We start from the raw sequence: 13,901 nt of genomic DNA, 5'->3' as shown, positions 1-13,901 counted from the left end.
AGAGGAAGCATACAGGCTAAAAGAAGGGAAGAAAGAAGTCAGTCAGAAGAAGAAAGTGCAACCAGAGACTCATGAAATCACCAGACAAGATAGGAAAAATGATTTTATTTTAAATTTAGTGATCAAAATGTATCTGAATTTATATCTGCTGTATATATTTTACACTATGGTCCCCTTTTACTAAACCGCAATAGAGGTTTTTAGCGCAGGGAGCCTATGAGCATCGAGAGCAGCGCTGGGCATTCAGCGCAGCTCCCTGCGCTAAAAACTGCTATCGTGGTTTAGTAAAAAGGGAGGGGGGTATTTGTCAGTTTTTGTATGGTTGTTAGTGAGGTGACAGTGCATAGAGTCATTTGCTTTGACCTCTTTGAAAAACCCTGGAATAGGAATGATGATTAACATTTTCTATGCGTACAGTGTGCTTTGTGTTTTTTTTAATTTTATTGTTGGTAGATCATTTTGACTTGGTCATTTTAAAAGTAGCTCGCAAGCCCAAAAAGTGTGGGCACCACTGCTTTACACTGTTCCATCGCTCATAGGAACTGTATGGAGCAGCATAGAGCATTCAGTGCACTGGCCGGCGCTAAAAACTGCTTGCATGGTTTTGTAAAAAGGGGGGGAAGGTTAAAATTGGAAAGCAGTTTTGCAGCATTTTCTGGGTTGCAGAGAGTAATGGTGAAAGTAGATGGACATTTTGAATGACACTACCCCCTCCGATTCTTGGGCAATAAGAGGTTTAAATTGCTGAAATATGCTTGGTCAGATTTGAAAAAAGATATTAGAAAGTGGAAGAATATTGATGAGAGGGAAATCACTGTCCATCTAAACAAGACTATTTGTGAATGCTTTAAGCAGAAGGATAGTATTGTTACTGGTGAAGAGTTGGGGTCAGTTTTATGAATAATTACATGAACATAGAAAGGGAATTACCAAGTGGTACAAAAATGTTTAAGAAGCAGGGTTGATGCAAAGAATATGATAAAAGTGGTTAGCTTAGCAGGGTTTAAAAAAGGTTTGGCCAGGTTCCTAAAAGAAAAGTCCATTAACCATTTTTAATATGGACTTGGGAAAATTCACTGTTTATTTCTAGGATAATCTGCATAAAATCTGTTTTGGTCTTTTGAGATTTTGCCAGGTATTTGTAACCTGAATTGGCCACTGTTGTAACATAGTAACATAGTAGATGACGGCAGATAAAGACCCGAATGGTCCATCCAGTCTGCCCAACCTGATTCAATTTAAATTTTTTTATTTTTTTTCTTCTTAGCTATTTCTGGGCAAGAATCCAAAGCTTTATCTTGTACTGTGCTTGGGTTCCAACTGCCGAAATCTTTGTTAAGACTTACTCCAGCCCATCTACACCCTCCCAGCCATTGAAGCCCTCACCAGCCCATCCTCCACCAAACGGCCATATACAGACACAGACCGTGCAAGTCTGCCCAGTACTGGCCTTAGTTCAATATTTTATATTATTTTCTGATTCTAAATCCTCTGTGTTCATCCCACGCTTCTTTGAACTCAGTCACAGTTTTACTCTCCACCACCTCTCTCGGGAGCGCATTCCAGGCATCCACTACCCTCTCCGTAAAGTAGGATTTCCTAACATTGCCCCTGAATCTACCACCCCTCAACTTCAAATTATGTCCTCTGGTTTTACCATTTTCCTTTCTCTGGAAAAGATTTTGTTCTACGTTAATACTCTTCAAGTATTTGAACGTCTGAATCATATCTCCCCTGTCTCTCCTTTCCTCTAGGGTATACATATTCAGGGCTTCCAGTCTCTCCTCATACGTCTTCTGGCACAAGCCTCCTATCATTTTCGTCTCCCTCCTCTGGACTGCCTCAAATCTTCTTACGTCCTTCGCCAGATCCGTATCTCCAAAACTGAACACAATACTCCAAGTGGGGCCTTACCAATGACCTGTACCTTCTTCCTTCTACTGATTACGCCTCTCTTTATACAGCCCAGCATCCTTCTGGCAGCAGCCACTGCCTTGTCACACTGTTTTTTCGCCTTTAGATTTTCGGACACTATCACCCCAAGGTCCCTCTCCCCGTCCGTGCATATCGGCTTCTCTCCTCCCAGCATATACGGTTCCTTCCTATTATTAATCCCCAAATGCATTACTCTGCATTTCTTTGCATTGAATTTTAGTTGCCAGGCATTAGACCATTCTTCTAACTTTTGCAGATCCTTTTTCATATTTTCCACTCCCTCTTCGGTGTCTACTCTGTTACAAATCTTGGTATCATCTGCAAAAAGGCACACTTTTCCTTCTAACCCTTCAGCAAAGTCACTCACAAACATAGTGAACAGGATTGGCCCCAGCACCGATCCCTGAGGGACTCCACTACTCACCTTTCCTTCCTTCGAGCGACTTCCATTAACCACCACCCTCTGGCGTCTGTCCGACAGCCAGTTTCTGACCCAGTTCACCACTTTGTGTTCTAACTTCATCCCTTCAAGTTTGTTCAACAGCCTCCTATGAGGAACTGTATCAAAGGCTTTGCTGAAATCCAAGTAAATTACATCTAGCATATGTCCTTGATCCAGCTCTCTGGTCACCCAATCAAAAAATTCAATCGGGTTCGTTTGGCACAATTTACCTTTTGCCTCGGATCCTGAAAACAAGATACTGGGCATGGTTGACTTTTGGTCTGTCCCAATATGGTAGTTCTTTTAAGTGCTTATGTAAGGAACTTTTGCAGTCCTATACAACATCAAAATTTGTGTACTTCAATGCCATAGTGCTTGCTATGCCTGCTTCATGTTGCTTCTTTAAATATGCCACTGCTATCCTGAAATACCTGTAGCAGTGCAGTTCTGGGTCTTGCTGTTTCTCCATGCATACCATAACAATAGTATTGCTCATTCCTCCCTGAGTATGGAAGAGAACAGTCAGCGGAGGATGAGAGAGAGAATTTACAGTTTGGGGTAATTATTAGCCAATGGAATAAAAGCAAATGCTTTTATATTGTATAAATGATAAGAAAATTAGTATTGTATTCAGCAGCACTTTTTAGTGCTGCTGGAATAAAAAAAAAGAGCAGGTAAACTAGGAAAGGTTAACTTTCTCAGGAAAAAAATGGCACAAAGTACATAAATGAAAGATGTAATGTAGAAATGGAACAAGAAAATGGAATTTGTTGTATCATTGTTGGGTCTCCTTTATTTAGTTACATTTTAGGTGTAATATAGACCGTGCTTTTAAAAAAAATAAAATACTTGAAATAAAGTGATATCTGAAGTATAACAGTAAACCAGTTATTTTTCTGATACTTTTCTGATTTTTTCTAGTTGTTTGTGTTTGCAAAGCATGCTGTTAGTACCTTGGAGACACAGTCAGAATGAAAGTTGGTGGCATGAGTGTAACCTTGAAATCATGTCCCATGTCTTTTCCTGGATTATGGTCCAATGCTTTGCTCACAACTAGCCTGCTACCTCCTTTCTTACCTGGCACAAGCCAGCGAGACAATAGTGAAAGAGAATTTGGAATAAGACATTTAACATTCTACAAGTTATATAGCAAATGTGAATTTAATGCATAATTTTATGCAAGCTGGTTTCTACTGCTGGCAAATGTTATGGAAAAAAAAATAGGCTTTGATCTGTAAGACAGGATAATTTGCAGGTCTGATGACTCTATTTTTGCATATCCTGTACAGAAGAACTAAAGCCCCATGTGTACAGAAAGAAAGCTTTTATTTTTCTTCCCTTTTAAATCTATAACTGACCTGCCAACCAAAGTGAATCCTGTTGTAAATCATGCCCAGAAAAGCTAGTTTTGGTGAAGCATTGTCTGAAAGCTAGCAGGCTTTTCTTTTCCCATCTAGTCTGCAGATCTCCTTACTAATTATTTTGAAACTGAAACTAGCTATTGTACAGACATCCCATTTAGTATATTTTGTGTATTACTACTTTTCCAGGTTGCAATTCTAGATTCTGTTTTATTTTATGCAAAACCCTCATTCTGTAAATGTGGTATTTTTCTTCATGCCGCAAAGGAAAATCAAGATGTCCTGGTGGGTTGAGAAAGCAATTACCTACCAAGGCTACCTTCTCCAAAAGGTCAGTCCAAGCAAAGGTGCCCCTTTCTTTTAAAATTCTTCTTTATTGATGCATTTCCCCAAAGTCAAAGTTGCACACAGTGAAAGGAAAATGCAGACCAAGGTGAAACTAACAGTACAGAGTTCAGAAATAATACATTGATCAATGTACAGGAGAGATGTCATAAATGTATGTGACTGAACATTATTTGGTCTTGTTGCTGGTCTGGTGAGGAGTAACTTACGAGTGAGAGTGTAATAATCTTTATTTTTCTGTGATTTTACAGTTCATATGATTATACAAGTTAAGGATATATAAGTTCAGTTGGAGACAGTTAATAAAAAAAATGGCATTGTTAATGTTCTATTAGGAACTCAGTCCTGGAGCTGATTTTCAACACTTATAATTGGATAGGAATGATCTGTTTTGATTGGATAGTAGAGCTGTCAATCCAGGGACGATGTCATGAGGTCAGAAAATGGGTGTGGATATTCATATATTTAAAGAAATAAAGATTAACTTAAAGCCTATCATTCTCATCCATTTACACCTTCTTTTGCATACTGTAGGTAGTTCTTTGTGTTGGTGTAACCTGACAGGCTAACTTCTGGCACTTTCTCTAGTCTCCAGACTGGTTCACTTCTAAAGCGATCTTCTTCCTCTCCTTGAGTACACTGATATTTGTCTCTTTCTGGACGGTTTCTGAAAGATTCCCAGAGCAGAGTACACGCTTCACTCAAAGCAATTGGGCAAAGGACCTTGAAGCATCTGTGCTGAAACCAATTCTCCTCAAATCCCATAAATCTATTTTCAAAACTGCACCTTAGGGCCAAGGTTTTTTTATATGTGTTATACCAAGGGGGAAATTTTCAAGAGGAAGGTAATAAATAGAAATAAAACAAAGAAAAAAAAATACATTTTTAAAATTGAATGTAGCTTTTGAAGGTAATGCCACCTTCAGATTTAAAATAAGATTATACCTTTTTATTGAACTTCTTTCCTTTGTTTTATTTCAACCACACCACTTCGCCTGAGGAAGGTATGCACATTCTGTTTCTTAGAAAATTGGTGCAACTTATACAGTCTCTGTCACACAAGTTAGGAGACCTGTTTAAAATTGCCCTCAATGGGAGTATGCTTTCCATACTCGTTCTATACCAGTGGTCTCAAACGTGCGGCCCAGGGGCCACATGTGGCTCGCCAGGTACTATTTTGTGGCCCGTGGTCTGTACTAGTGCTGACCGTTCTTTGCAGTGTCCTCTGGCTTCCCCTCTGGCCTCCCGCTCTTACCTTCAGATAATTACCGCAGCCTGCAGAGAGGATTGCCAATGCTGTAGCAATCCTTGCAGGTTGCCGTTGTCCTCAGCAGCACGTTACCTCTGCCACGATCCTGCCTCTGATGTCAGAGGAGGGGCGGGACCGCGGCAGAGGGAACATGCTGCGGAGGCCGATGGCAGCCTGCAAGGAATGCTACAGCACCGGCGATCCTCTCTGCAGCCTGTGGGGAGGCCAGCTGGAGGATGCTGCAAAGAACGGGGGAACATGCAGGCTCTTGGGGGAACATGCAGGCTCTTGGGGGGGAGGGGAGAAGATTTATAAACTATAAAGAGTTTTACCTCATGCAAAATTGTAATTTCTTTAATAAGACATTAACTATTTTTTCTGCGGCCCTCCAAGTATTTACAGATCCAAAATGTGGCCCAGCAAAGGGTTTGAGTTTGAGACCAATGTTCTACACTTGATCAGAAGTGAATTCCTGGCCTCCTATTATCATTGCCTTCTGTGATTTTGATTATGACCTGAATGTCAGCTCCTTCCTGATGAAAATAGACAATGTACTCTATAATTAGGGCCCCAATGAAACACCTCTGATGGGAAAAATTATTGAAGTGAGCAGAGGCTGAAACAAATCAGAAACGTTTTATGTCTTTTGTGTTGGATTTTTTTTTTTAGTATATTCTGATCTTGGCTAATACCTGCAAACCATCTCAATTTCCTGCTTTAAAGGTGGAAAGAAAACCTAGTAACAAATTATCCTTGGTGCCTAAGGAAAACATTTATCTGATTCTTAAAGCTTATAGATTGTAATCAGCAGAAATATTACTGGGTCGTTATGTTTCAAGGGAAGAAATTTGTCCTTTGATATAAGGGTATGGGATATCTAGGGCTTCATTTTTGTCCTCCTGCCTTCTTGCTCCTCCCTCTCTTCCATGCCTTAACCTTTCTCTCTTCTCTCTGTTATAGTCTGTGTTCCTTACTTGTAATGCTATTGCATGGGCCATTTTATACCTAAAGGAGACCAAGCATCTGAGATAATCAAGGGACTCTTTTAGTAAAATGTGTTAGGAAAAAGATTTGGCAGGTTTTAACTCTTAACACCCTTACCCTAAGCACCCAGAGAAGCTCCCTAAGCCCCTACTTGTTCTGTTAATTTACACCCCCCCCCCTTATAGGAATTCTATGAACATCGACGCTTATACCTCCACGGCCAGCGATAAAACCCCTAGCACAGCTTTGTAAAATGGGGGAGGGGTTATTGTAAGTTCTACTGAGTAGGTAGGGACTGTCTCTTAAATACAGCATAGTCTCGGTTAACTGGGTCTCAGTAAACTAAGACTCTCACACAATTGGCAAAAGAAATCTCCCGTGGGAATAAAAAAGTCCTCCGAAAACACCAGCGGCAGCATCCTGAGCTGCAAATCCTCTCTCCCTCCAGCCCCAAGCCCCAAAGCAGCTATGAACCTCCATCCCTCCTGCCCCAAAGCACCAGTGCGGCAGTGGTCCTGAGCCATAAAACCCTCTTCCCTCCCTCAAGCCCTGAAGTGGCAGAAGCAGGTGGCGGTCCAGAGCCATGAACCCCTCCACTCCTTCCATCCCTTCTTCTTTCCCTTCCTTACCCAAGTAAAGCCAGTCAGCAGGAGGCAGCCTCAAAACAGGCTGCTTGCGACCAGCCCTGGTCGTTGGAAGTGACGCATCAGAGGAAAGGCCCTGTCGGGGCTGGCTATGAGCAGCCTGTTTTTGAGGCTACATTCAGGTAAGGGAGGGAGTGAGGGATTTCATGACTCTGAACCGCCACCTCCTTCGGCTGCTTCGGGGCTTGAAGGAGGAGGGATTTGCAGCTCAGGACCTCTGCCTGGTGCTTTGGGGCGGGGGGTGGGGGGTGGGGGGGAGGATTGAGAGTGTCTCAGACAAGATTTCTAACATGCTCTCAAATTAACCAGAAAAACAGTTTTCGGGTATCCAACAATCCCCGTGGATACCGGATAACTGAGATTCTACTGTATGTTGTTATACAATGCTGTGTATGCCTATCAGCGCTATAGCAATGTTAAATAGTGGTAATAGTAATGCGGAATTTACCTCAGGCTAAGCCCCAAAATAAGGCTTTTTATCTTTTTTTTCTCTTTGCAGGTACCTTGCAAGATCTGCAAAAATATTATCACAGGAGGTGCTAAGTCCGCATTATTAAGTTACCCCCAAATCCTATATATAGCAGTCAAAAAATTGGTGCCGACTAGAATGTCACAGCACGATTGTAGAAGGTGCATACACCTTTTATAGAATCCCGCTTAGCGTCTGTGTGCATTGCATAACTTAAGCACACCTATTTAGGCCAGCTAAAGCCCGGCCTAAATACCTGCGCCTAAGTTGTCCATGATTTGGGAGTATTCTGTAACAATGCACCTAACTTATAGAAGGAACATCTACGATCTGCCCCTGACAATGCCCCCTTTTCAAATTTGCGCACTACAGTTGGCGCATACATTTTATAGAATCATGCTTTCCAAATTATGTGCGTAACTTTTAATTAGTGCCAATTAGCATCAAATACGAGGTGGTATTTGTCAATTTTTGGCACCGATTAGGCCTCATATACAGAAGTTGGGGGGTTAGTGTGTGCTAATGCGAATTCACTAGCTGGATAACACTTCCACAACCATTGGCCACCCATGTCATGCCCTCTCCTGAAAAAAAATAATAAAAAAATAGCTTGTGATTGATGTGTACTGACAGGTAAACCTTTTTTTACCCCCGTTAAGCATGTTAGGACTTAGTAAAAGGGCCCCTAAGTTAACTTCATAGATTATGGCCTGAAGGTAGGAGGAAATGTATGCCAAGCACAGGAGGACTGCTTAGGCTGCCCTAATGAATTGAGGCATAAAGGTGCATGGCTGAATTAAAGTATAGATTAACATACTGTAGTTGCAATCCTCTATCATTTACTCCTGGGGGAATTCTGTATACAAAATTCACCGTACCATATTAATTAAATTTGACACCCAACAGGGACCCCTCCCCAAAGAGCTTAATGTACCTTTTTTACCCATTTTAATATGCATGGTTGAATCAGACATAGCATCTGAAGCTGCCAGAACAGTGGCCACCATTTTTCTCAAACTATATACGTGGAGGGGCATAGTTGAAAGGAACGTCTAAGTCTGTTTTTGCAAGTTGCAAGTCGTCCAAATTTTTTTTCGTTTCAAAAATCGTCTAATTGTACGTCCTGCTGATCTGATCGTCCAAACCATTAAATCGTCCATCTTTTTACCACATTTTTGTCCAACTTTTCGTCCAAGTCAAAAACGCCTAGTATAAGCCCTGTTAGACGTAGGAGGGATCTGCAAAGTGATGGACTCAACACCCAGACATGGCACTTAAATAGTCGGGTATCTTACAGGGCATTTATCTACCACCCCACTAGCCCTTATGGCTGCAGGAGCGACTTAAATGCCAGTACAAAAGGGTTTTAGGGGTGTATAGGGGAGTGCACATGTTTCAATATCAATGTAGTGATTACAGGGGCTTATGGGCATGGGTCCTCCTCTCCATGGGTCCCTAATCCACCCCCAAGACGACTTAAGATGCCTCTGTGCAGCACAACTAGGCTTTCCTATGCCAGGCTGCCAGGTGATGATGTTCTGGAGGCACAATTTTCAAGTTGTAATTAATATTTTTATAGGGATGGGATTGGTGATTACTGGGGTAGTGTGTATGGGTCTGTATTATGTGTTTGCAGTGCTTATCTGGTCACTTTAGTTGGGTTTTTGTGACTTAGACCATGTTTTAAATGGTCTAAGTCACAGCGGCCAAGTTCCGTTGATCTTGTGCGGTATAACTTTCAGTTATACATGCAGTATGACTAAGTCTAAGCCTGCCGATGTCCCTCCCAAATCCCGCCCGCAACACTCCTCCTGAAATGCCCCGTTTAACTATGGTCATTCAGTGGCACTATGAAGGCCTAGGTCGTTTAGAAATACGTCCAAAACCCGGTTTTATTATCGGCACTTGGACGTATTTTGACAATGTTCGTCCAAATGCTGACTTAGGCCGGTGTTTGGCCCCATAGTGTCATGCTTCTTTGAACCACTGTCTAATTTGACACATAATCTTGCTTCCGAACAATAGTAACTCTGTTTTGAAGAGCTTATTCAGTTTTTAATTTTAACTTTGCTTTGTTGTCAATTTTGGTACCCCGTTCTGCTGCCACATAATTTGATGCTGAACAGTACCTAAGAGCTTGCTCCATTTTGCAGATTTTGCTATTGTCTGTGACAGAGGTTTTGTTTTTTTCTGCTTGATTGCTGCATTGATGGCATCAAACTAGATTATAAAGTGTAGAGACAGTTTACATTTATTAAAATTTTATATACTGCTTGGCTTATTCAGAACACAGTAGTTAATTAAAATACAATATACAAAAAGAAAAGAGCTCCATTTATTAAAATAGGAATGACCTACCTCTGTCACACTTAAGAAACATTCATACTCAGAACTTCAATCACTTTCATAATTGCAGTTATATTATTAAATCTTTACCTCCATTGCTTCAGACACATCAAATACTTGACGAAAAAAAGTAATTTTTAAGCATATCCTTAATTTTTTTTCAAATTTGCCTTAGCTTGCAAATATTTTGGGAGACCATTCCATAACGCTGGTACTAAACTAAAGAAAGCTCTCTCCCTTGTAACTTAATACCTTGTTCTGGCTGTTGAGCATTACCTCAGATGTATACCAACTGGCCCCATCGCTTTGTTCACCTTTAGTTTAACTAGCTCTTCACAAACACAATCCTCTGAAAATCATTCACGGTCTGCCATACTTCCATCCCTATTTTAAATTTGTCTTCTGTGGTCTCGCTCCTAGCACTTCATCTGTGAACACAGAACAGAAATATTTATTTAACAACTTAGCCTTATCTTCATCAGTTTCTGCATGTGTCTCCCCTTCACCTTTGAGTCTCACAATGCTACTTTTGTACTTCTTCCTATCACTAATATATCTAAAAAAAGGTCTTCTCCTCCTCCCCCCCCCCCCCCCATTTTACCCTATCAGCTATTTTTTTCCTTCCAGTTGCTTCTTTGCTTTCCTGACTACTTGAACAGCCTCTCTCAACTTTTCCAGATGTTTTTGCCCGTCTTCCTCTTTCTGCAATCTTTTGTAGTTTATGAAAGCTAACCCATTGGGTTTTTTTTTCCTATCTTCTCAGCTACTAATTTTGAGAACCAAAGTGGCCTTCTATTCCTCTTACTTACTTTCCTTACCGCGGATAGGTTATCAAACTCACAAAGCCATCACCTCTGTGAATGTCAGAAATACTGCATTCTCCATAACCAAACTAGTGGTAATACCCATGATGAATGCACTTTTAAAACCTCTACTTCTCTATACAAGTAGACTCTTAGTTATCCGGCACCCATGGGGGTTGGTGGATGCCTGATAACTTTAGTTTCTGGTTGCTTGAGAATTACTGTAAAAATAGTTTGGTGTCCCTTCCCACCTCATTCTATCATCCCCCCACACTTGTAGGTCCAGCATCCATGGCAGCCGATCCTGATGACACCCCTCTCTCCTTCCCTCCAGCCCCATGAAGCAGCAGGCAGCTGGTCCTGACAACTCCCTTCCATCCCTTACCCAAAACAGCAGACCCGATCCCAACAACCCCCCTCACTTACTCGAAGCAGTAGCGGCAGCCACTGAGCAGAGGAAGCACTATAAGCAGGCTGCTTCTGGCCAACCCTGGCAGGGCCTTTCCTCTTCTACGTCCGAAGCAGTTCAGCAGAGGACAAGCCCTGCTGGGGGCTGGCCAGAAGCAGCCTGTTTATGGCGCTTCCTCTTCTCACCAGTTGCCGCTACTGCTTCAGGTGGGGACGTGGGGAGGTTGTCAGGACCGGCTCTGCTGATTCAGGTAAGGGGAGGGGGTGTTGTCAGGACCGGCTCTGCTGCTTTGGGTAAAGGAGGGAGGGGGGTTCTCGGGACCGGCTGTCTGCTGGTTCAGGGGCTGGAGGGAGGGGAGGGAGATGCCTTGGATGCTGGAGGGATAAAGATTTGTGGCTGCTGCTAATGTTTGTGGGCTGAGGAGGGTGGGAGATTGTTGGGTCAAGAGTACGACTTTGGACATTGTCTGAGGAGCGTGAGAGACTTTTTTTTTTTTTTTTTGCCAGTTGGTTGAGAGTGCTATTAGTTAAATACCAGTTAACTGAGATTCTACTGTACTATTAATGTTTGGCCATGTTATCAGTGCTGTAAGCCAGACTTGTCTTTCATTGCTAGATCATCGGCCTGGTCATATTGGGTATTGGAATTTATGCAGAAGCTGAACGGCAAATGCACAAAACCCTGGAAGGCATTTTCCTGGCTCCAGCCATAATTCTTCTTCTGCTGGGGATTGGGATGTTTGCTGTGTCTTTTATTGGAATGGTCGGATCACTCCGAGACAACAGGACACTTCTTAAAATGGTGAGACATTTTTTTTTCCCCTTTTCTTTTTATATAGTTTAGGGTTTGTTTTCTACTGATTGAAAATTTACAATGTTAGTGTGTCATATGCAGGTTCCATTGTCCTGGCTGTGTCCTTTCACCATCCAAATCACTTCAGTAATGAAGTTGCCACGTTAGTCCACTTAGATATCTAGAAAGAAAGCTGAACAAACATGTTATAGGTGAGACTTTGCTTGAACAGACTAATTCATTTCATTCTTTTGGGCAGTGCTCGGCGTTTTGCTGACCACCATTGTTGTTATGCCTGGAAATTCAGTGTCAGGCCATGTTCGGGCTTCGACATTGAATTTCTAGGTTAACATAGCTAGTTAAAGCATAGCTGGTTAAGTCATATATTCAGCACTTAATCGGCTATGGGGCACGCATAAAGATATGCTGTTACCTTGGCCAGTGAATATCGGAACTTAACCAGCCAATTGCTTATTCCACCCTGGATTGGCCCCAGAAGATAGATGCTGCCTGGACATTTTCAGTGGCAGTTCCTGGTTAAATGCCTCTGAAAATGATTAGTTAGCCCTGAACAAGCGATTTAACAAGTTAGGAGCCATTTCTGGTCAGTTAAATCACATTAAATTTTTATGTACTTCATTTTTTTGTTGTTTATGCCATTTTATTTTTTATGATTTTTGTGTACACTTGGGTGTTAGCTGCCAAGAATGGTTGGTTGATCAGGTTATAAACTTTTAAATAAGTAAATACCCCCAGCTGACACCCTCATGAACTCTGCTGAAGCAATCACTGCAAGAATTGAATCCTAAGATGATCACTGGACAGAATGACTCCTGTGACATTGTTACTTTCAGCAATCATTTCTTGCAATTAACCCCCAAAGACTAATGGAATAGCTCTCCTCCCAGACTTGGCATCCAGGGCCACTTCTTGAAATCTTATTTATTTGTTTGTATAGGTTTATTAATTGCCTTAAGTGATTCACCCAAGACCGTATACAGTGAATCTTACAATTAAAACGGCATATCAGTAGTGAAATATTATATAAGCATAAATACAGTCAATGAGGTAAACTTGAAAATGCCAGATTGAATCCCAAAAATATCTGATTCTGATGTGCTTTGAGAACGAGGTATATGAAATAATATAATGAAATTGAAATGCTGATTACCACCAGCTGCTTCTTTATCCACATAATAAAAAAAAATACTATTGAGGATGGCTCAGGAGATGCTCAACTCTGTGCCTGCAAGAAGATGACATCCTGTGTGTGTGTTATTTTTTTATTTCACACATCCAAATTTTACAGATTTAAGGGAATATAAATAGTTTGGGGTTTTGTTTTGTTTTTTACATTTTTGAAATACTTTTTTTCCCCTGTTAGGGATATATGATGCTTGGTGGATCTTTCATGTGGATATCTTGAGTCCATAAGGTCAAAGTACCTTCTCTAACATATCGGTTTTCTCATAAAACATTAACAGCTTCTTTTACTAAACTGTGGTAATTGTTAGCATGTGCTTGCTGTAGCCTAAAAGGGCTTACCATGGGGCGCACTGAAGCGTCCTATGTTAAAAGCCCAATATTCGTGCAAATACCATATACTAAGGTCTAGATTCACTAAATCTTCCGATCCTGTACTGACGATTGCAGAACCAGTTTTACTTGTTTTGCGATCATTCCCCGACCCGATTCACTAAACTGCTGCCCAATCAATCTCCTCTCCAATCCGATCCACCCATGCAAATTAATAAAACCTCAAGCAAAAAAGCCAAGCGATTGATTCACTAACAATTGCATGGCTATTTTGCATTGGGTTTTACTATTATAAAACTCAACTGCTGCAGACCTGTCAATAACTGTGTTACCAACAAGTCTGCCTGGGTTTTTTTTTTTTTACTTTTTTTTAAATGGCACTAATTTTTTGCATGTATTACATACGCAAAATATCTGGCCATTTTTTTTTTTAAATGAAAAAAAGCCCCTCTTCCCCCCCCCCCCCCCGATAAACGTGGCCTCCCCAAAGAAAAAGGCAGAGAGGGATGCCCACTCCCTTCTACCATCAGCAAGGCTCCCCAATAAAAAAATAAACCTGGAAGAAGGGATGCCGACTCCCTCCTGC

General features: G+C 41.4%; 1 protein-coding gene across 4 annotated transcripts in view; it reads left to right on the top strand.

The window, feature by feature from the left end:
• The window catches only part of LOC117362823 (tetraspanin-15-like), a 297,713-nt gene that overhangs the window by 51,761 nt on the left and 232,051 nt on the right, over positions 1–13,901 (top strand). For all 4 annotated transcript variants that reach the window (XM_033949841.1, XM_033949840.1, XM_033949842.1 and 1 more), the window contains one exon: positions 11,603–11,788. In XM_033949841.1, coding sequence (XP_033805732.1) covers positions 11,603–11,788 — 186 coding nt within the window. The remainder of the gene's footprint in view (positions 1–11,602; positions 11,789–13,901) is intronic.

Source organism: Geotrypetes seraphini, chromosome 6 (assembly GCF_902459505.1).
Source record: "Geotrypetes seraphini chromosome 6, aGeoSer1.1, whole genome shotgun sequence".
In the NCBI taxonomy this organism is placed as follows: Eukaryota; Metazoa; Chordata; class Amphibia; order Gymnophiona; family Dermophiidae; genus Geotrypetes; species Geotrypetes seraphini.
Note: the sequence above shows the minus strand (reverse complement) of the source record. Positions and strands in the feature narration are given on the sequence as shown.